Source organism: Stenella coeruleoalba (genome assembly GCF_951394435.1).
Source record: "Stenella coeruleoalba genome assembly, chromosome: 5".
Lineage (NCBI taxonomy): Eukaryota > Metazoa > Chordata > Mammalia > Artiodactyla > Delphinidae > Stenella > Stenella coeruleoalba.
Window position 1 is genome coordinate 25,367,066 of NC_137150.1, and position 24,358 is coordinate 25,391,423.

General features: G+C 38.7%; 1 protein-coding gene across 13 annotated transcripts in view; it reads left to right on the forward strand.

Annotated features, from left to right (window-relative positions):
• TFDP2 (transcription factor Dp-2) overlaps window positions 1-24,358 on the forward strand; it is a 172,427-nt gene that overhangs the window by 104,367 nt on the left and 43,702 nt on the right. For 7 of the 13 annotated variants that reach the window (XM_079922940.1, XM_079922941.1, XM_079922934.1 and 4 more), the window contains 3 exons: window positions 11,272-11,375; window positions 16,491-16,612; window positions 18,178-18,225. In XM_079922940.1, coding sequence (XP_079779066.1) covers window positions 11,272-11,375; window positions 16,491-16,612; window positions 18,178-18,225 — 274 coding nt within the window. Of the gene's footprint in view, window positions 1-3,414; window positions 3,559-11,271; window positions 11,376-16,490; window positions 16,613-18,177; window positions 18,226-24,358 lie in introns of those variants that run through there. The other 6 variants (XM_079922942.1, XM_079922936.1, XM_079922937.1 and 3 more) reach the window with 4 other exon arrangements.

Consider the following 24,358-nt stretch of genomic DNA (forward strand, 5'->3'; position numbering starts at 1 on the left):
TTTATATTTAAACAGACTCACAGACCTTTTTAATGGCACTAAAGTCATAAAAGGAAAGAACTATGAGATGGACAGCATTCTTTTAAAATGTGGAAAGAAAATCATATATAAAAGCCAAAGACAAATGTCAAATTGGGAAAAATACTTTCAGCAGGTATAACAAAGAATACTCTTATTCCTTCGATATTTAAAGAGGGTCAACCAATAAAACAAATCATCAATAGCCAATAGAAAGTTGGTCATAATTCTCAGGAAGGAAAATTTAGATGACTTTTAAACGAAACACGTCAGTCTTATTCATAATAATAAAACCAAAATAAAATCAATGTGAGATACTATTTTTAACCTAAAGATTGACAACAATAAAGTTTGATAACACACTGAGTTGGTAAGGATATGTGGAAATGAATACATTTCATACATTTCTGAACAGGGTGAATTGTTACAGCCAGTTGGTACAACCAATGTGTGTAAAGACATATGTGTAGTCATTGCAATATTACTTGTAGTAATAAAAGATTTTACTGTTAATCATGTTTGTAACACTAAAAGCTTTCCATTATTAAGGGACTCAGATAAGCTGCTAGAGCCATAAAAAGAAGTATTACATAGCTAATGAAGTAAATATTGAAGCAAAATTACATATGTATGTACGTAGTATGGAAAGACATCTAAAATAGGTATAGTATTGTTAAGTGGTAAAAAAGCAACATGCAAACTGATATGCAAACCATATGTGTAAGGAGAAAAGGATATGTATTGCATATATGTTTGTATATGCCTAGTGTATTTCTGAAAGGTTATATATGAACTGGCACCAGTAGCTGTCACTAGGGAAGGGAATGGTTAGGTGGTGGTCGGGGACGAGAGGAGACTTAGTTTAACTGTATACTCCTGTCTCCGGAATTTGTATCACATGCTTCCATGCAGACATTCATGTATTTGTGCATTCATTCATTCATTCATCCATCCAACAAATATTTGTCGAACTATGCTATGTCCCAGGCACTGTGCTAGGTGCTGGAGATACAGCGGTGAATAAGATAACGAATCCCCTGTTCTTATAGAACTTAACATTCTGAGAGTGGGTGCTTATATGATTGTAAGCAAGTAAATATAAATTTGCAGTACATCATATACAGATAAGTACTCTGGCGGAAAGTCATAGTAAGTGAAGAAGTGCTGATGTAGGGTGATCAGGCATCTCTGATACACTGACAGCTGAGCACAGTCTTCAAGGAAGCTGGGGAATAAGGCATGTAGCTATCTGCGGGAAGAAAGTTACTGGCAGAGGAAACTTTTAAGGACAAAGGCCACGAGGTAGAAATTTGCTTGTCATGGTTTGAGGAACCGCAAAGAGGCCTGGGTGAATGTAGTGGATTGAAGGGAGAGATTTGACAGTTGATGAGGTCAGAAAGGAGGGGTCAGGTGACACAGGGCTCTGTAAACCATCACACAGACTGAGATGCAAAGCCCACTGGAGAGCTGAAAGAGAATTGCTCCACAAAGCAGGATCACGCTGACCGCTGTGAACAGCAGTGCTGTTCAGTAGGATAATGGAAGTCGCATAATTTATAATTTTCTAGTAGCCACATTTAAAAAGGTAGAAAGAAACAGGTAAAATTAATTTGAATGATAGATTTTATTTAATCCAATATCCGAAACATTATCATTGAACATGTAATCAGTATAATCAAATTTTTAGAGAGTTAGGTTTTGATTACTTAGCCTTGAAAATCTGTATTTTACACTTAGAGCACACTTCTGTTTAGATGTTAAATTTTCAACAATTGAGGTGAAATGTAGTACTACCAAAACAATAATGCTGTTTTTAATGGGAAAATATTTTATACTGCTTCAATTTTTAAATTTAAATTCGTTAAAATTAAATACGTTTAGAAATTAGGTCCTCAGTTGTACTAACTACTAAAGTCGTGCTTTATAGCCTCTGACCTAGTGACTACTGTATCGGAAGGCTTGGGAGTAGTTTTGTGGGGTGAGGTGGGCCTAATGCAGGACAGGTGGATGAATCAGGAAGATATTGCAATAATTCAGTCTAGAAATGGTGACTTGGATCATAGTGGTAGCAGTGGAGTGGATGAGAAGTGGTTATATTCCAGATAACATTTTATTTTATTTTTTGTAAACATTAAATCATTTTTATTGTGGATATGGATACAGACATATAGCAAAGAACTAAGTAAAAATTTAAAATAAGGACCACCATCATAAATGTAAACCAGCAATGTTCTGACACAGCCACCTCTTGCTACATAGATTGTTTGGGGTTGGTTTTTTGTTTTTGTTTTTACATTGGCCATCTACCTTTTTTTTTAGTATATACAATTTTTAAAAAAAAATAAATTTATTTATTTATTTTTGACTGTGTTGGGTCTTCGTTTCTGTGCGAGGGCTTTCTCCAGTTGCGGCGAGCGGGGGCTACTCTTCATCGCAGTGCGCGGACCTCTCACTGTCGCGGCCTCTCTTGTTGCGGAGCACAAGCTCCAGACGTGCAGGCTCAGTAGTTGTGGCTCACGGGCCTAGTTGCTCCGTGGCATGTGGTATCTTCCCAGACCAGGGCTCGAACCCGTGTCCCCTGCATTGGCAGGCAGCTTCTCAACCACTGCGCCACCAGGGAAGCCCCAATATGCAATTTTTAAAGGTTACTTTCCATGAACAGATACTACAAGACATTAGCTATGTTCCCTGTGTTGTACAATACACCCTTGAGCCTATCTTACACCCAATAATTTGTGCCTCGCACTCCCCCACCCCTATATTGTCCCTCTCCTTCCTCCCCACTGGCAACCACTAGTTTGTTTTCTATTCAGGATACATTTTTAAAGATAGGACCAATAGGATTTATTAATGGATTGTATGTAGGCTATAAGAGAAGGTCAACAGTGATCTCTTTTGGTCTAAACAGTTGAAGAATGGAGTTGACATTTAATGAGATGAAGAGAGAGATGGGAGAAGGAGGTTTCTGGGTGGGATGGGGAACAGTCAGGAATTATATTTTGAGAATGTTAAGTTTGAGATGCCTGTTAAACATCAAAATGGAGATATTTGAAATGACAGTTGGATACATGAATCTGAAGTTTGGGCGAGAGGTTTAATCTGGAGAAATATACATGGGAGCTGTCAGACCACCTAGTGAGGAAGAGTTGACAGAGAATAGTCGGAGGACCGATGTAAGGGGCTCCCGAATGGTTTTAGAGAGGAGGATCCAGCCACCAAGACTGAGAAGGAGAAACCAGTGGGTTTGGAGGAGAACCAAGAGAGAACGGAGGTTTGGATGCCAAGTGGAGAGTGTTTGAAAAGAAGGTGTGTTTTTGTTTATTTTTTTGTTTGTTTTTTTTTTGCGGTACGCGGGCCTCTCACCGCTGTGGCCTCTCCTGCTGCGGAGCACAGGCTCCGGACACGCAGGCTCAGCGGCCATGGCTCACGGGCCCAGCCGCTCCGCGGCACATGGGATCCTCCTGGACCAGGGCACGAACCCGCGTCCCTCGCATCGGCAGGCGGACTCTCAACGACTGCGCCACCAGAAAAACCCAGAAGGTGTGTTTTTAAAAAGTATCAGATATGGCTGGTAGGTTAAGGTTAAGTTGAAAACTGAGAATTGACCATTGGATTTAGCAACGTGGAGGTGATCTTGGCAAGAGCTGTTTCAGTGAAGCCGAGGGGCGGGAATGGGAGTGGGTTAAAGAAAACAGAGTGGAGAAGTGGACACAGCAGATGTTGACAGATTTTATGAGTTTTGCTGTAGAGCGCAACAGAAAAGAGTTGGTAGCTGGAGAGCTGTGTGTGGTTAATAAAAGTTGTTTTGTGTTTTGTTTTTAAGATGAAAGAAAAAATGCATGTTTATGTGCTGGTAAGAATGACCCAGCAGAAGGGGAAAGATTGTGATGATGCAGGAAGTTTTCAAAAGAGAAGGTAGCTGGAGGGATGTAATTTAGACAAATCCATGAACTACCTGTTTATAAAATAAATTTTAAAAGTAGATAGCAGAAGGTAACAGAAGAGGAAAAGCAAGAGGATTGTATAATCTGTAATTAGCTTCTTACTAATAAATAATGAAATTGCCTAGGTCACTTTTTCCCATTTTTTAAATTAAGGTATATTTTACATGTATATAGTAGAATTAACCCTTTTTAGCCTAGAGTTCTCAGAGTTTGACAAATACATACATACACCACCACAATGTAGGTCATTTTTTTTTCAAATAAATTTATTTTATTTATTTATTTTTGGCTGTGTTGGGTCTTTGTTGCTGTGCGCAGGCTTTCTCTAGCTGCAGTGAGTGGGGGCCACTCTTTGTTGTGGTGTGCAGGCTTCTTAATGCAGTGGCTTCTCCTGCCGTGCAGCACAGGCTCTAGGCACGTGGGCCTCAGTAGTTGTGGCACGTGGGCTCAGTAGTTGCGGCACACGGGCTCAGTAGTTGTGGCTCGCGGGCTCTAGAGCGCAGGCTCAGTAGTTGTGGCACACGGGCTTAGCTGCTCTGCAGCATGTGGGATCTTCCCAGATCAGGGCTCGAACCCGTGTCCCCTGCATTGACGGGCGGATTCCTAACCACTGCACCACCAGGGAAGCCCAATGTAGGTCATTTTTAAACTTTTTAAACTTATCTTTAGGGCTGTAAGTTTACCTTGTCCTGTGAAGTTTGGACCCTGTATATATGGGATATACACTACTTCTGATTTGAGGTATTTAGAAACCCATAAAATAAGCATATTCTTTCCTATAATAAGTTACTAATTAGGTTCTTCTGGGAGAATGTGATATAGGCTTGGGTGAAGATCTTCCCCAAAGCTTATTCAGGCCAAAAATAATTTTTCCCCCAGCAGGTCAGTACTGTGAAAAATAATTTATGTTGGCTTCATGTAGACAAACCACAATTATTTGACTGAATTTTTCATTTTAATTGGACATATTGAAGGTGATTAACTATAACTGAAACCCCCCAAAGGATTATGAGTGAAAGAAGTCTTTGGTGTCTGGACAATTCTAATGGAAAACAGAAGGATTCCAGTTACTCAAGAGATCGAAATAAAATTTGAGCCGAAATTTTGTGCCTGCGCAGGGTTTGGCATAAGTGTTAGCTTTTCTTAGCCCCTTTCCTAGGTGATCGATCTCATTTTAGTTAATTCAGGGAGCTGCCAGCACCAAAATCCAGGTAGGTCTTTAAAGTTTTGTTTTTAATAAATATATCAAGTGTCAGGCATTGGCTTTTGGACAGTGTCAGGACCCTGTTACCACGGAGCTATGAATTAAGGCCAGGTACTTAAGAAAAATTGTTTAGACTTGGTTTGGTTTACTCCTAATGTGGCTGAAATTTCAGGAGACTGGATGTTTATAACCTATTTAAATGTCCTTTTGAGTCCAAAAAATTATATTTCTGCTGCTGAACCTAGTTGATTCGATGAAAGCAAACTGTGTCTAAATACGTGGCTATTATTTCTGGATATTACAATTACTGAAATCCCAGCAGAGCCCCTTTAACCGCTTCTAAAACAGATTTCATTTTTGCTAATTCTAAAACACAGGTACTTCATTTATAGATCGTCACCTTGTTTCAGCAGCTGTGGCTGATTCTCTGTCACTGTCTTTTTTTTCCTTCAGAATGGCAATAGCTTTTCCCATTATAAAACAGGTGCATGCATGTTCATAAAACTTTATTAGTAATAAAGTATAAAACAAAGTAAAACACTTCTCCATACTACTCACCCAGAGCTAACCTCTATTATTGTTATCTTGCCAGACTCTTTATGCGTATGTAAACGTATGTGTATATGTAGTTTTTAAGGTAAATGGAATCATACCATTTAATCATCCTGTCTTATAATGGGAACATTCTTCCATGGCAATACATACTTGTAATTTTTTTAGGGACTTTATAATATCCCATCATACGCATGTACCAAAGATGTTTAAACATTTAAATTGTTTCCAGGGTTTTGCTTTTATCCACAGTGCTGCAATCCTAGGACATGTGTAACTCTTCTCATCTGCTCAGATTATTAGGATACACATCCCGCAGAGGAATTGCTGGTCAGAGGGTATACCCATTATTAACTGAGATGTTGTTGCAGAGGCCAGGGATCACCTTGCCACTTAGGCAACAGAGGGCAGTTGAAAGATTATTTGTTGAGGTAGAAAGAGCCTTTAAAATGTGTATAATTGCTTATAAAGCCCTTACTTAAAAATTTATACTCTAACACACAATCCTCAAACTCCTCTCTAATTACACTGTCGGACTGCCATCCAGAAAGGCTCTCCAATAGTGTTAGCCCCTTGACTGCAGTGGACAGTTCACTTGCCCTGAGTATCTGTAGCACTTAGCATTAGTACTTGGCATACAGTAGGTGCCAAGTAAATATTTTTTTTATCTTTTATTTTTTTATTTTTAAAATTTTTGGCCGCACTGCACAGCATGCGGGATCTTAGTTCCCCGACCAGGGATCGAACCCGTGCCCCCCCTGCAGTGGAAGCAGGGAGTCCTAACCACTGGACCACCAGGGAATTCCCTAAATATTTTTTAAATGCACCCATTTTGCCACATCTTTACCAACTCAGGACATTATCAGACTTCTTAATCTTTACCAATCTGGTACATTAAAAAGTTTCTTTTTGTGTGTGTGAATTTTTTATTTTTAAAATTAAGCGTCTTTTCCTGTGCAAATTTGTTTACCAAGTCTGAGATTTGTCTTAAGTGTATTGGGTCTCTTGCTGTTTAGAAAATATTTATTTTTAGGTAGTCAAATCTGTCAGTCTGTTTTCACTTAAGATTTCTGAATTCTGTAACATGCTTGGAATGTTTAATTTTTATATTTAAGCATTTGGTCTTTCTGGGATTTATTTTTGTGAAAGATGAGAAATCTAAGATTTTTTTTATCCAAATGGACAGTTTCTTGTCTCAACAACATTTCTTAAGTAATCTACCCTTTCTCCATTCATTTGAAAATCTATTTACCATATATATATAAAATTTTCATGTATAAATGAAGTAAATTTTGGACTTTAACTTCTGTTTTGTCAATTTCTTTGTCTGCATCTTAGCCAGTGTCACATGATTTCAGTCCCTTTAGCTATGTAATAATTCTGAAATCTGCGAGGCTACAGTTCCTCTCTTCCCCATTATTCCTTTTTTCAAAATTTTCTTGGCTGTTCTCTGTCTTTACTCTTCCAGAAACACTTTAGAATCAATTTTTTAGGTTTATTAAGTTCCATCTAAATTCTTTGATATTAACTGCCATGACAGATCTGGCTTTAACGAGGTTTTTCTATTTTTTTTTAAGATTTAAATTTATTTATTTATTTATTTTTGGTTGCGTTGGGTCTTCGTTGCTGCACACAGGCTTTCTCTAGTTGTGGCGAGCGGGGGCTACTCTTCGTTGCAGTGCGCAGGCTTGTCATCGTGGTGGCTTCTCTTGTTGCAGAGCACGGGCAATACTCGTGCTCAGCAGTTGCAGCACGCGGGCTCTAGAGCACACAGGCTTCAGTAGTTGTGGTGCACGGGCTGAGTTGCTCTGTGGCATGTGGGATCTTCCCGGACCAGGGCTTGAACCCGTGTCCCCTGCATTGGCAGGCGGATTCTTAACTACTGCACCACCAGGGAAGCCCTTTCTTTTTTTTTATTTAATTTTTTAAAAAATAATTAATTAATTTATTGATTGATTTATGGCTGCGTTGGGTCTTCGTTGCTATGTGCAGGCTTTCTCTAGTTGTGGCGAGCAGGGGCTACTCTTCGGTTGCAGTGCGCGGGCTTCTCATTGCGGTGGCTTCTCTTGTTGTGAGAGAAGCACTCTAGAGTGCAGGCTCAGTAGCTGTGGCACACGGACTTAGTTGCTCTGCGGCATTTGGGATCTCCCCAGACCAGGGCTCGAACCCGTGTCCCCTGCATTGGCAGGCGGATTCTTAACCCCTGTTCCACCCAGGGAAGTCCCTCTTGTTTCTGTTTTTGACCTAAGTTTTATATTCTTAGTTTGTCTTTACTGTTAAGTTTCAATTTAGGGTTATTCCCTAACCTTAATTATCTTTTTTTTTTTTTTTGTATGTTTCTTGCTTCACTGTTTTTTGTAAGTTTTTGGCTTTTGTTTCTAATATGGTGTATCACAGATGATCTCATATTAAACATTCAGCAGCCTTAAGGTCATTTTAAAAAACCATTTGAGGGCTTCCCTGGTGGCGCAGTGGTTGAGAGTCCGCCTGCCGATGCAGGGGACGCAGGTTCGTGCCCCGCTCCGGGAAGATCCCACATGCCGCAGAGCGGCTGGGCCCGTGAGCCATGGCCACTGAGCCTGTGCGTCCGGAGCCTGTGCTCCGCAACGGGAGAGGCCACAACAGTGAGAGGCCCGCGTACTGCAAAAAAAAAAAAAAAAAAAAAAAAACCATCTGAGAGCCAGACTTTATCATGGCTGGGTTCTTCCTCACATGGATCGGTGGTGTTTCCCCTCCTGTCTAGGACTGAGTTTATGGCACATGTCTATCAATTACAGACCTGTTCCTCCCTCTGGAATTATAAATTAGTATTCTCCAGTTAAGTGAATTCTTAAACAGGTGAATAACCGTATTTGGGTTATAAATATCAAACCGTATTTGATAACGTAGAGGCATGTTGTATAAAAGATCAGTTGCACAGTTACAGAGAAAGGAAACTATTTGCTAATACCAGTTGGTCAGTCATGTTTAAAAACAATAAACAAAGGACCTGGTGTTTAAATTTATTTCACCTGTTAAAAAGTAACAAAAGATACGATTTAGGCTACATTACAGGAAGCATGGCATCCAGATTAGGAAAGGTAATAGCTCCAATCTGTGCAAATCGAACAGTTTTTATTGTTTCCTGTACCTCTTCGGGGCCAGGGACTAAACCAGGTGCTGGGATACGAAGCTGACAACATAGCCTACTTATAGTAGAATTACAAGTAGATAATAATAGGTTTTATGAAAAGCCAGAAGAAGGGCATCCAAGACCTAGACCCTAGAGACTGGAGACGCCTAATAAGGGGGAGGTGACAGACAGCAGAAGCTTCGGAGGTGGAGCTATGGCCTTTTACTGCCTGTGGGACCTTGTACAGACTGTTTAACCTCGCTCCGTGTTAATTTCATGTGTAAAATGGAGTCATCAATAATATATGTCTCACTGTTCTCCTAAGCATTAATGAGATGATGTATATGTGGGAAGCCTCTAGAGCAGACCCTGGAACATGGTGATTTCTCAGAAAATGGTAAGGAGTACCATTTTGAAGTGCTGGAAGGTAGGCCTTGTCCCAGTAGAGAGAGACTTCCCAGCAGAAGGAAGAGTGTGCATCAAAGCTGGAGTGGTTGATCTGGGGCCTTCCTGGAACTGCAAAGTATTTAATCTGATGGGAGCCTAGGGTGCATGTGGACAGAGTAGCTGAAGATGAAACTGGGAAGGGAGGCGGGGTGAGATCTCCAAACAGGAGCTTGTGTGTCATGTGAGGAGTCTGAGAGGCATTTAGGAAGTGTCATGGAATCTCTGAAGGCGTTCAATAGGGGAGTGTCCAGCACAGTTTCATCCGTGGAAAGACTGGTTTGTCACAGATGTGCAGAGGGGTAGGAGAGCTGTTTGGATACCCAGTCGGGGAAGTGGGGCTCAGCTCTGGCTGCACCTTGGAACTATCTGGAGAACTTTAACAGTCTGGTGCCCAGGTTGACTCCAGTTCAATTATATCAGAAGCTCTGGGGGTAAGACCCAGGCACTGGCATTTTTTATGGCTTCCTAGATAATTCCATTGCGCAGCCAGGATTGTGAACCTCTGGATTAGAGAGTAACTGTTTTCAAAGCGGATTTGATAAAGTTCCAAATTAAACAAGCACCGGCAATATAAAGGAACCAGGGTAAGAAGGTAACAAGTAGGATGTGGTAGTTGGTTGAATAAGGAGGGGTTGATGGTTTCTGGTTCGGGTCACTGGGTGCAAGATGATCTATACCAAGAAGGAGAAGCAGATTTGGGTTACTGGGCCTTGCTGAGTGGGCATGAGAAAGATAAAGAATTTGATTTTGAAATGTAGAATTTGAGGGGAAATAATACAAGGCAGAGGGTCAGAGAGAGAAGCTGAGGGAAGGAACCAGTGATATAGTTGAAAACTCAGAAGACAGAGTAAATAATTGATGCGTGAGTTCCCTGAGAAGACAGGAAGTGCAGAGCAGACATGAAAGAAGTAATTTATATGAGAATCTTCCACTCAGAGAGAAGTAAAAATATGTGAGGGTGCCGGTAAGTTCCCAGGTTGAGGAAGAAGAGCCTGGTGGCCCGAGTTCCTTAACTGCAGGAGACCTACTGAGAGTTAGGAGATAAGAGAAGGGCATTCAGGAGTTGGGCAAGCTTTGGGGGAGCTCAGGAAGGGGGAGGGAGAGTGAGAAGGAGGTGCCTTTCTGGTCCTGCTCTTAAATGTTGTTTTTCCCCCAGAGTTTCAATATTGACCCTCTTTCACGCACTTCCTGTGTGATCTCCTTTGTTATATTGGATTACACTCTTATCTTCTAAGAGGAACATTGGTAAACTGAAGTTTGTCCAGAGAAGTTAAGTAGTTGACATGGTAGTTCAGAAAATTATTGGTTGGCTTTTCATTTGGGGGGAAGGCATTTTGCTACCTTAATTTGAAATTTAAATTGTTGAAATCACTTGAAAACACTATACAGATCTCATAGTTTCCACCATCAGAAACTAGGTGGCATCATTTATTTCTCCACTGTGATAAAAATCTCAGAACACTGCCAACTGAACATTTTGAAAACATGTTAGCTTTTAGTATAAAATGTTATACTGTAAAGAAATTCTAAAGATACTTATTTTATTTCATGTTATACTTCATGCATTTATTTTTGTTCTGTGATTTCTAATAAAGATCTAACTGGAATTCTCAACTCTGATATAAACTATGATGTGCATTATGAACTCTCAAAATGTTTTTTCCTCTAGAAAACCAACTTAATGTCCAGTAGTTGTCAGGTAAACCAACTTTCCTCTAAAAAGCCAACTTTTCCTCTAAAAACCAATGTCCGGTAGTTGTCAGACGGACTGAACTATTTATTTTACAGGTGTGCTGTTCTGCAGAATTAATTGTTCTCACTACAACAAAGCAATAGTTGGTTGGCTTTTCAGTATGGCTCTTTGGTCTTAACTTCCTTATTAAGATAATTATAGATTACTTAAGCACAGCTGGTTAGGACCATGGATGCATAGATAGGTAGAAGGTGGCCTTGATATTGCAGAACATTAACCGAGTGTTTTGATATAATTTCAGGTAACGTTTCATTTGTTGCATTTCCAGTTTCCAGCACCAACTCACCAACAAAGATTTTACCAAAAACCTTAGGACCAATAAATGTGAATGTTGGACCCCAAATGGTAAGAAAATCATCATATCTTAGGACTTGAAACTTTGCTTAGGCAAGACTTATTTAAAGGAGAGTTGTACCAAAGATGCTTGGTCAGATATTCCAGTTAATTTCTTATCTCAGTCACTTATTTTTTAAAGTTTTGTTTTTACCTGAATGTAACTGATTAGTCTTACGAAAAAGAAAGTCGTTATACTCTTCAATGTTCAATTTTCACGTACTTGAATCTGTGGATTCTGAATGTGTTAATATTAAGGTTTTTGCTCCCTATATGAGACTTCTCTTGTTTTCAGTTGTTCGATTAAATTGATTTGAAATCTGTTATGTTTTATGTTCTCCTTTTTCTTGTAAAATAGCCTTTACTGCACTAAACCGTGTAATCTCGTATAAATTGAATATCATATAAATTGAGTATGACCCAACAGTTAATCTATATTTGGAGCTACTAATTTGAAACTCTTTGATGAAAGGACATTTAGGAAGAAACAACTCACCAGTTCATTTTAATCTTTAGCAGTAGAAATAATGAATTAAAATGGAAAGTATTTAACTGTTTCTCTGAAGGTATTCCATTAATTATGCTAGAGCTTAAAGTATATAGCACTTTTAAGAAAGCCTTATTTATAAACAGAGTTGCATGCAGCTGATCTAAAAACTATACCTAATTTAAATGGCCTCACCCACCATTAGCAAAAGTATGTAAACATTTGAACAGTAACTCTTCATTGTCAGTGTTTACATCTTCTTATCTATAAAGCAATAAGCATAAATTTTGTTTGTAATGTACGGTACTGTGGACTATGTTAAATGCACAATTATTTAGACAGAAATCTCTTTTAACATTCTGAATGGCTTCAGAAAGTCTTTGAGATCTTAAGCCATTCTAGACACAACATTTTTCTTGATCCCTTGAGGACTGTTAATCATCTGCAGAATCCGAGCTAAAGATGTTGCACAATACTGTAACTATGAGAAGAATGTAATCTAGCTCCAAGCCTCTTAGAAACTTAAGCTCAGGTGAATATCTGCATTTCAAGGTAGTTCAGGGTATATTTTCAAACGTTTGCTAAGCATTTGCCCCTCACCAGCCACTACAGGAGGTGCAAATGAGATTATACACCTGACTTGAAAGTCGGTATTTTGAGATGTGATTATATAAACATCAAAATTAAACAAACAGATGTGAACTTTCTTGACTTTGACTCTTACAGCACTCTTCTGTTTTGAAAGACTGTTTTCCTCTTGGTATTTCAGTGATGCTGCTATGGCTCAAATTTGAATTCCTCTTTTAGAAACATAATTGTTCTTCCCATTGTCAGTTTAAACTAATGTACACGTAAGCCTTTACACACTTCAGTTCTGACAGTGATAAGTAGTCCTGTATAGGACGTACCCAATTACTGCAAACCTCAGAATCAGCAAAGCAAAGGTCAGACAGAGAGATTTCGGCCTCTCCTTTGAAACAGGCCAGCCCAAGACCTTCATTTGTCTTCCGAATTCTGAGGTGCTTTTTGTAGTTTTTAGTCCCTAGGCAGGAATCAGAGTTTTCTTTTTGATTTCCTAATATATCGTGGAACCCCAGCGAGAGCCGCTCTCTCCTCTTGCTTGTCTCTTTTGAATGTTGTTCCCTCACATTCAATCTCTCATCCATGATTTAAAAAAAGTTTTTGTTAGAAAATTCTTAAATGAAACCTCACCTGTTTCCTTCTTACAGTTGTCTTTCTCTACTTGCCCTTTAAATTTTACATGTTCCTTTGGAAGCCAAATCTTCATGGTAGATAGAAATTTCAAAAGGCCTCAAGAAAAAGTTGTTTTCTGTGTTTCTAGAAGCTAGTTTAGCAGTAACTGTTTCACTTTGGGATACGTGCTCTTTTCTTAAAGGTATCTGGTTTTATGGGAGGGGAGAATGGGTACATGTATATGCATGGCTGAGTCCCTTTGCTGTGCACCTGAAACTATCACAACATTGTTAATCAGCTTTATTCCAATACAAAATAAAAAGTTTAAAAAGAAAAAAAAGGTATCTGGTTTTTTATATAAGATAATCTCATGATTATTTTAACATGGTTAAAAATTGCTTGTTTCTTACAGTGAAAATGAAAATTTTGTCAAATAATGAAATCCTTTAATATAACACTTTATAGTTATATAGAGTCTTTCTTTTCAGAGTATAGATTCTCTCTTGGCTTTTCTTACTGTAGATGGCAGTAGTACATAAGAAAATCTTCAGAATGAGGTTCAGTTGCTATTTGATTTATGGCTAACTGTAATCTATTGTCAGAGAAACCACATGATTACATTTAAGTTAAGGATGTCTGGTTTTTTTGTGGGGAGGTGAGGAAGACTTAAATTTAAAATAAATGTTCATTTTCCTTATCAGATTAACTGAATACTATTTTAGTTTGGGATTTCAAAATTAAGGTTCGGTTTTATAGCGCATATGTGACTTATCACCTATGTGAACTAATTTTCCTGTGTTCGTTGACTTCCCTTTGATTTTGTTTCTTAAGGCTCAGTCACTGTCACTGTCCTAGTTTAAGAACTCATTGCGTCTCATAAGGATTTCTAACTTGTGGTTCCAATTCAAGTCGAGCATCCCACAGGTTCGTTCGTTCATGAAACGTTTGTTGAGGACTTCCCAGGCCCTGTGCTAAGAGAAAGGAACAGAGTATTGCTCATCCCTCTCAGATCAGGAAAGAATAGCAGCTGACAATCTGACATTAAGGAAGAAAAATAGAGTAGAACATAACAATTTATTTCCAAAGTCATTCTCAATAAAGATAACCAGCTTTTCTCTATGTCCTATTTCCCTTCCTCCTTTCTTCGTCTTCTTTTTTTCTTTTTTTCCTACAAAGCCCTTTAAATCAGGTAAAACCAAGCCTGTAGGGTCCTAATAACAGATGAATAAAAAACTCCTTAGTAATAATACTGCACAAGTAATGCAGTCTGTTTCATGGGTAAATCAGAATGCTTAGATAAGTTGCTTTCTGGAGACTCCTGTTCTAGGAATAGAGTAGACCAGAGACTGATCAAACGCTCAAAATTGCCCTCTCAAGCTCTCACACTCAGGGTCAGCATGAAAGAGAACATCTGAGTGTGTGGTGCTGTGATTGGTGAGAACTATGCCCTTTTCTTACAGGATTTTATATAATCCTTTCTAGCATATCAATGAACAAAGAAGCTACTCTTTTCCATCATTTTAAAAGCTGGGTCTTCTGTCTCAGTTCAATAAATATTTATTGATTCTTTCCTATGAGAGTCCCCTAGCACTATGGTAGGCCCCGCAGACACTCTCTACCTTTAAAGATCGTGCATTGAAATGGAAGTGAGGAGGTGGTGTGGAATATGTGCAGGGCTAGGAGGTACAAACACCTTGTCTAGTGTTCATATTTTCTCATGAGGCAGACTTCTGAATGCCCTCTTTAATAATCCTTGGCATATTAGGAGAATCAGAATTCTCCAGACATCTGTCAGTATTTGTTGTGTTTTGTTTTTTTTGAACTATAGAATTAACATATTAAAAGCATTTCCTAAGCATTTGTATGTAGTAACATCTCCCTAGCCCCATTAATACCCCCATTCCCTGGAGCATGCCTTTATTCTATTATTTATTTATTTATTTACTTATTTATTTATGAAAATGCTTAAAGATATTACTAGGGTGCCAAATTATTTTCACCAATGAAAACTATAAGACCTGGAAAGCAATTTGGCAACACAGATCAAGAAACGTTTTTTACAAGTCCATATCTTTGGACTTCCCTGGTGGTGCAGTGGTCAAGAATCTGCCTGCCAATGCAGGGGACACAGGTTCCATCCCTGGTCCGGGACGATCCCACATGCCATGGAGCAGCTAAGCCCATGCACCACAACTACTGAGCCTGCGCTCCAGAGCCCGCGCACCACAACTACTGAAGCCCGTGTGCCTAGAGCCCGTGTTCCACCACAAGAGAAGCCTGTGCACAACAAGGAAGAGTAGCCCCCACTCACCGCGACTAGAGAAAGCCCATGCGCAGCAATGAAGACCCAACGCAGCCAAAAATAAATTAATTTTTTAAAAAAGAGCAAATTAAACCCCAAATAAACAAATAATAAAAAGTGAAAATCAATAAAATAGAAAACAAAAAATATATAAAAACAATAAAATAAATATTTATTTTTGGCTGTGTTGGGTCTTCATTGCTATGCACGGGCTTTCTCTACTTGCGGCAAGCTGGGGCTACTCTCCATTGCAGTGTGCGTGCTTCTCATTGCCGTGGCTTCTCTTGTTGCAGAGCACGGGCTCTAGAGCGCAGGGTCAGTAGCTGTGGCACACGGGCTTAGTTGCTCCGTGGTGTGTGGGATCTTCCTGGACTAGGGCTCGAACCCATGTCCCCTGCATTGGCAGGCAGATTCTTAACCACTGCGCCACCAGGGAAATCCCCAAAATAAAAAAATTTTTTTGAAAAAGTCCATATCCTTAGTTCCATTAATTCCCTTTCTGGAGTCTATCCATAGGAAATAGAAATTAAAGCCAATATCATTTTACAGAAATGTTTATCACAGCATTATTTATAATATTTAATATTTGAATATTCATAAAAATCTAATAATAGGGGATAATTAATCCACATGACAGAGTGTTTTATGGTCTTTAAAATGTCTTCGAAGAATATTTAATGACATGAGGAAATGCTCTTGAAAAAAACAGGTAAAATTATATCTGTATAAGAATCCAAATTGTATTATGTCTTTGTATATGTTGTGGACTGTGAAGAATTAATTTGCTGTTACCCCAGTTCTAGTAAATAGAGTTCAACTGAAATTAGTTTCCATAATTTCAAAGAAAGCTTTTCATTTTTCTGTTTTTAAAATGTTGTCAGTTGCCAACTTAATCCCTCCCAATTGCTGTTCACTTGCTGAAATCTACATTGTGACTTCATATCAGTATTCAGGATACTTGTGCTTTAAGATCTTAGAATATAAATGTATCAGAGGTATTGCTTATATTTAGATGATTGATATTAAGTACATTTTAGACAGTAAGGTTTACTCCTTGTGTATAGGTTAGCATTCAGCATTATTTTCTGCCTGTAGGTTTTCCTTAATAACTAAGAATATTTTTTTCTTTGTCCTGACTTTACAGATTATAAGTACACCACAGAGACTAACCAGTTCAGGAAGTGTTCTGATTGGGAGTCCATATACCCCTGCACCAGCAATGGTTACTCAGACACACATAGCAGAAGCTACTGGCTGGGTCCCTGGGTAAGAGTGGTACTGCAAATTACCATTCTTAAAAACTTTTTTTTTAAGTTCTGATCTTTTTTTCTCACTATCTTGTCTTCTGTTCTTGTTTTATGTTCTTAAAAACTAATATGTTTCCTTTAAGATCACCTATTTTACTTTATATCCTAGATATAAATCAGCTCTGGAGCAACCATTTTAAATTTTATTTTATTTTATTAATTAATTAATTAGGCTGCACCACCACAGCATGCAGGATCTTACTTCCCCAACCAGGGATTGAACCTGTGCCCCCTGCAGTGGAAGCGTGGAGACCTAACCACTGGACCACCAGGGAAATCCCTGGAGCAACCATTTTTAAACAGAAAAATAGAACAATAACTTGTAACTGAATCTTCTTTCTTCAACTCTGAAAGAAGACTACTTTTTATGATTGTGACATTTAGCCACTTTGGAGATGTAAAAACTGCATTTTATATTGTTTTAACAAACATTAGAAAGGAGTTTTATATATACATGTGTGTGTACTCAGAATTTCCCCTTAAAACCAGCATGTTTATTTCCTTTAAAACCAGAAAAGGAACTAGGAAAAAGAACCCAAATATATTAAAACTTTCATTGAGTTTTATCTTCGTTCCTTTAAACACTGGGCAATTAAATCAGTATCCCTTCTTTGTTACTCATTTGCCACTTTTAGTATCAAATCTCTATGTTTCTTTACCTGTAAAATACCTTTATTCAACCTTTCTCCACTCCTTATCATTTCACCATCTCATCCTTCCATAAAAGAAAAGAAGTAGTAAAATAAATGATTCCGTTTTAGTTTGTCACTTTAGAAGTTATTTCCAAGGTGGCATGCCACACTGGTGCTTCTATCATTGACTTACAGTTGTGAGTTCTAGCAAACAGTAAATCTTGGTTGAGTAAGAATCTCCTTGCTTCAAGGATATTAAAGAAATGAACGAAATAACAATCCTGGCAAAGTGCTGTAAGCCATGCACACAGACAGAGACAGAAGAGTCTCATGTGTATACATAATGTCTTTTCCATTATCGAATAAGATGAAGTGACAGAGTCACCTGTAATTCCTTTGCCTTTATTCAGTCGTTAACAACATTTCTCATGTAGATCTAAGATCTAAAAATCTTGGATTTTTTCATAGCCTTGAGAGAGAATTTAATGAAAGCCAAGCCTGTGCCAGTAGCGTTGGCCGACTTTGGAGGTGACCAGAGTTTGGCTCTTTTCAGCACCAGCTGTGCTGTATGCTGGGGGCAGTCTGATTATCTAATGTTTTTATAGTCATTTCTCCCAGAGCAAATAAAACTTTTCTATGCCTTCTCCTCTATAAACCTGCAGTATTTTCCTCCCTAAAGATTCATTGAGTTCATTTCAAACTGTGGCTATCATGTTGCGATGTCTTTGTCCAGTGATAAAATTTAAGTTTTTATTTCATGTACGTATCTTTTATATTTGTTACTTTTGTGTTTGGATATTTTCAATGTGGAATTAGACAAGTTACAATAAATTATTCATGAAGTAAAGTTCTTTATGCATGTTCTTTTTATGGTATCTTTTTTTCTTTTCAGTGATAGAAAACGGGCTAGAGAATTTATAGACTCTGATTTTTCAGAAAGGTGAGTATAAGTTTAACTATTTTGTTTAGGAGGTGCTACTGCATAGAGAGGGGTTTGGTGCCCAGACTCTAATGAGATGTTTTTCTTCGTATAACTTTAACTTTGTTGAGTTTCTACCGTTATTTCATTCCACATGGAGTATTCTGCTTCATTCGTCATTACATAAATTTATTGTATTTGTGTGGTTTCAAAAGATACTATTCTGTGAGTAGACTGTCTGTTGGCAGTATGCCATTTAGCCCCCTCCCTCCTTTTGGGAGTTGAAGTGTTTTGCCAAAGTGAATACTCCCTATTACCCCCAAATACACAAACATTTTAAAAACAAGTTTCGTTGAACACATTTAAAGGTCATAGTAAATTCTCACTTCGTTTTTTTCCTTCCAGCCTTATTGAGATATAATTGACACACAGCACTGTGTAAGTTTAAGGTATACAGCATGATTTACATACATCATGAAGCGACTATCACAGTAAGTTTAGTGAACATCTGCCATCTCATATAGGTATAAAATTAAAGAAATAAAAAATAAAAATGTTTTTCCTGTGATGAGAACTCTTAGGATTTACTCTTAATAACTTTCATATATAACATACATCAGCGTTACTCTATCATGTTCTACATTACATCTCACCTTTTTCTTAAATAAGACATCCAGTGTAATATAACCTTTCCTTAGACTATTAGGACAGTGGTTCTCAGTTCTTGGTGTGCATCAGAATCACCTGTGGTCTGTTGAATAAACTGTAATTGCCTACTAAGTCAGAAACTCCAGGATTGAAAACTGTCACTTTAGGGTCGTTATTTGAACTTAAGTTCAGTGTTCCACAAAAGCCACTCTACTGAATATCGTATTAGTGTCACACTATGTTAAAACAAGACACGTAATCTCAGAGGCTGTTGAGTTCTGTAAGATAGTTACTATTTTAGATAAAACCTTGTCATCAGTGCTTTTTAAAATTTACTTTTGATTCTGAGATTTTGGAATTGCTTTTGTCAATTGTGTTTTCATCTCTTTTCTCCTGTTAGGTCGTCTGCTTTCAATACAATAGTTTTCTGTTTCTCCAGTTCCTAGTTGCTTTCTCTGATTTGCTGTGCACTGAGAAACTACTTGGCCAGATGTGTTAGAATTCAGTCTAAAATAAAAGTGAATAGGTTCTGAGTGAGGACCTTGGGGCTGTATAAAAGAATGTGTGTTTTCTTGCATTGACACTAGCTCTGCTTTAGTTCCTTGGTGGCCTTTGTAGTTTACTTCTCACATCTTAACTGTTTTGAACAGATAAGATCATGTCTGAGGAACTGCTATATCATATAGACATACATGGCGAGATGGTCTTTTCTCTCTAATGGAAATTATGGCTCATACTGGTTTTTCTTCATGTATATCCTTGGAAAGGGCAGCAGCACACATTTTTTTTTTTTTTTTTTTTTTTGAGGTACGCGGGCCTCTCACTGCTGTGGCTTCTCTCATTGCGGAGCACAGGCTCCGGACGCACAGGCTCAGCGGCCATGGCTCACGGGTCCAGCCGCTCTGCGGCATGTGGGATCTTCCCGGACCGGGGCACGAACCCGTGTCCCCTGCATCGGCAGGCGGACTCTCAACCACTGTGCCACCCGGGAAGCCCAGCACAAGTTTTTTTAACCATATATTTAGCACTATTTAAGGCCTTAAAATGGAACTATTCATTAGTTATGATTGGTGGCACCTATGTATTGCAAATAATATAAAAAACAAGGTTCTTTTTATTCTTTATAAGAGAGAAAACTCTAAAGAGCACATATAAAAGTACCAGATTAAATTCTTTGGTATAGCCACTGATTCGACTTTCCCCTTCTACATTTGGTTCAGTGGCCTTTTTTCCTAGTGCTTTTTATTATTCTCTTTCTATTCTTTAATATAATTTTTCTATAATGAATCCCGTTCCCTCTCCCTAATCAAGCCACAAAAATTACTACGTGTGGTTTTCTTTTGTTGTTGTTGACCTTACAAATGTTATTTTCCTCCAAATTTATGTGTTTTTCTGTAATGCTGCGAAAAGTCTTCGGTTCCCTTTCCCCAAGTGCTGAGCTTCAAAAAGCCAGCTCTCAACCCAAAGTAATCTTCTTCATCTCTTTAATGTCTTATATGTTGATTTAGTATCATATGTAATTATTTGTATTACTGTTCCTCAGGGATATGGAGTGAGAGAGAGTGAAAGAGAGAGAGAGAGAGAAAACACACACACACATAGTCCCACATAGATAAATACCACCTTTTTATCCTCATCTTACACTTGACAGTACAACCTTAAGTATGTTTTACACAGCTATTCCTTCGTCAGGTTCATTTGCGAGAGCAAGTCAGTTTCTGAAGAAATTTTTTGTTGGTTAAAGATCCATTGAAGTATTCTCATTGGTTTTTTCCCCTGTGTTCTGATCCACTGGACTTGTTTGCAAAGAGCTTGTGGAAGGAGCTGCGAAAGCCCCCTTTCTGGTCTTGCCGGAGGTTTTGATCCTGAAAGATGTTTGCTCGCTTTCTTTTTCTCCCTTTGGACAGAATATGGTGGTGTCTTCTAAATGCATCTCTTCCAAATAGGGAAGGGGGACCTATTTGGGATCTCTTGGGTGGAAAGAAGGTCCTGGATGTGTGATGGGCAATGGCAATAGCTGGCATATGTTTTACTGTATTCCTGTCTTAAATGACTAAGATTTAGCACAGTGGTGTTTCACTGTTCCTTTGTGCTCATGTAATCTTAAGACCTTTTTTTAAAAATTCTGTTGGAATACAGTTAAAACCCTTTTATTTAGAATAAACTAATAATTTATAATAATATAATTTAAACTATAATAAGCTAATAAAAATCAATATAATATCTGTACTGCTTCAGTGATGTTTATGAAGTTGTTTGTTCAACAATTGTTTTTAAATTACTTTATTTATTTATTTAGTTTTGGCTGTGTTGGGTCTTTGTTGCCACGTGCAGGCTTTCTCTAGTTGTGGCTAGCGGGGGCTACTCTTCGTTGCAGTGTGCAGGCTTCTCATTGCGGTGGCTTCTCTTGTTGCGGAGCACGGGCTCTAGGCACGCAGGCTTCAGTAGTTGTGGCACACAGGCTCAGTAGTAGTGGCTCACAGGCTCTAGAGCACAGGCTGAGTAGTTGTGGCGCACAGGCTTACTTGCTCCGCGGCATGTGGAATTTTCCCGGACCAGGGCTCGAACCTGTGTCCCCGGCATTGGCAGGCAGATTCTTAACCACTGCGCCAACAAATATTTTGGTGTGATAAATGTTGGTATGTTCTAGGCATTGGCAAGAATAATAAACAAGATAGATAAGTCTCTGCCCGTTAAAGAGCTTATATTTGGGATGGGGGAGCAATAAACAAAATAAGATAATTTTAGATTGTGATAGGTGGTATGTAGAAAACTAAGAAGGACGATTTGTAGAGTATTGGAAGGATGGTGGCTACCTTAGAAAGGCCTTTCTAAGGGGGTGACATTTGAATGCAAGGAAGACAGGCATGTAAATACCCTCAGGGAGCCAGGGGTTCTAGGCAGAAGGAATGGCAAATGCAGAGATTCTAAGTGAGGAACGAGGTGGTTGTATTTGGGGAAGCACAGTGGCTTGGAGAGAGTGAGAAAGTCAAAGAGTGATGTGGGATGGGGATGGAGAGGTAGGCAAGAGTCAGAACATGAAAAGCCTTGTAGGTCATGGTAGAGAATCTGGTTTTTATTCTAAACAGGGTTTTAAGTAGGGAAGTGACATGATCTAATTTACACTGACTGCTGAGGGGGAAATGGACTCTGAGAAGACAAGAACAGAAGCAGGAAAATCAGTTAGAAGGCTGTTGCAGGGTGCACTGGCCTGTCAGTGGAGATGGAAGAAAAAAATGGATAAATTTTGGAAATAGAATCAACAGGATTTATTGATTAGATGAAGGGAAGAGAGAAATAAAAGATGGCTTCTGTTTTTTTGCAGTGAGAGCTGGGTGAATGTTGATGCTATTTAGACTTACTGTACTTAGGAGTAGGTTTGGGGAGGAATTGAGTTTTGTTTTGGACATATGAAGTTTGATAAGTTTATTAGTTATCTAAGTGATCATATCATTAGTGTATAAGTAGTATCATCAGCTTGTAATTTGTCACAGGCCTGGATGACATAACCCAGGGTGGGGAGAGAGTGAAGATCTGTAAGTGATCAACAATTATTTCCCATTCAACAACCCCCGCAACACACACACAATGAATACATATGTACAGGAAAGTGGGGTTTGGGGTTTTTTTCCTAAATTATTTTACTAAATTACTAAATTATTTTGCTGATTTAAACATTCTAGTTAACTTATTTGAATGGGAAATGAGGTTTTTATTGTATATTTTATATAATTTCTTATGTAAATGGAATACATTTATTATAACTTATACCTGGAGTATACTGTTATACTACAAATTTGAGTTTTATATTACTTTTGTAAATAAATATAAATTATTATGGGAAGATATAAAAAGACAGATTGTGGATTCTAGTTAAGTGCCTGGAAAAATAAATACTTTTTATTCCTTGGGAGTAACTCTTTTAAATACTTCATATGAATATGAAATTATGAATACTTCAAATGAAATAAAATACAGCATGCTTTTCAAACTGTGCTGTATTAATAGTTTTATTTTCTTAAATATCAAAAAAATTTTCAATTTGGTTTTATTTGGCAAGGGATGCTTCCTACTGGTTCTTTTTTTTTTTTGATTTAGGGACTAATGGAGATGATAGTGTGTACATCCTGTGGCCAAATTTTGGTGTTATTTGGAAAGAGGGTCTTGGTGTTTCAGAGAGCTCAGGTTTTAGGAAAATGTGTAAACTCTACTTATTTAAGGTTTAGAGGGCTTCCCTGGTGGCGCAGGGGTTCAGAGTCCGCCTGCCGATGCAGGGGACACGGGTTCGTGCCCCGGTCCGGGAGGATCCCACATGCCGCGGAGCGGCTGGGCCCGTGAGCCATGGCCGCTGAGCCTGCGCGTCCGGAGCCTGTGCTCAGCAACGGGAGAGGCCACAACAGTGAGAGGCCCGCGTACCGCAAAAAAAAAAAAAAAAAAGATTTAGATAGGGAGCTTCCAGTTTGAGATGATGGGCTGAACACCCATTTTTAATCCCCAGCCCCTAAGATTGTAATAAAATTTTTTGTGTAAAAAAATAATAAAAAATAAATCTCTTAAATTGCCGTAAAACATGATAGAGGTGTAGATTTTCCAAGGACTTGAAGGTGAAAGCTGGTGTGATTATAATGATGACAAGTGAAAGTAGAGAAATCCACATCCCAAAATATGCATGGGAGAAGTCGGATTTGGAAGCTGCTCTCGCCTGCACTGACATGGAGAGGCCCCAGGGTCAGAGTTGACAGGTATTAAAAAACAAGAAGGAATTGGCAGGGGAGGTGCTGAGGGCAATGAAATGAAAACTATCCAAGGAACACCTGGGCCAGTGGAACCTTCTCAACCCTCCAGATCCACTGTCCCTACCATACTGTTTCCACACACATAAAAATTACGTGTTGTGGCATATATTAGTACTTCATTCCTTTTTATTGCCCAATTATATAACATTGTATGGATATACCACATTTTGTCTATATTTGTTCATTGATGATGGACATTTGAGTTGTTTTTACTTCTTGGCTATTATAACTACTGCTAGGAACATTTGTGAACAAGTTTTTACGTGGATATAAGTTCTCATTTCTCTTGGATTATATACTTAGGAGTGGAGGTGCTAACAGACAGTTTCTAGAGTGGCTGTACCATTTTACATTCCCACCAGCAATAGGTTGCAGTTTCTCCACATCCTTGCCAATACTTATTCTCCATCTTTTTTTTATTATAGCCATACTTGTAGATGTGAAATCATATCTTTTTTTTTTTTTTTGCGGTACGCGAGCCTCTCACTGTTGTGGCCTCTCCCGTTGTGGAGCACAGGCTCCGGACGCGCAGTCTCAGCGGCCATGGCTCACGGGCCCAGCCTCTCCGCGGCATGTGGGATCTTCCCAGACCGGGCACGAACCCGGGACCCCTGCATCAGCAGGCGGACTCTCAACTACTGTGCCACCAGGGAAGCCCCTCATTTTGGTTTTGATTTGCATTTCCCTAATGGTTAGTGATGTTGAGCACC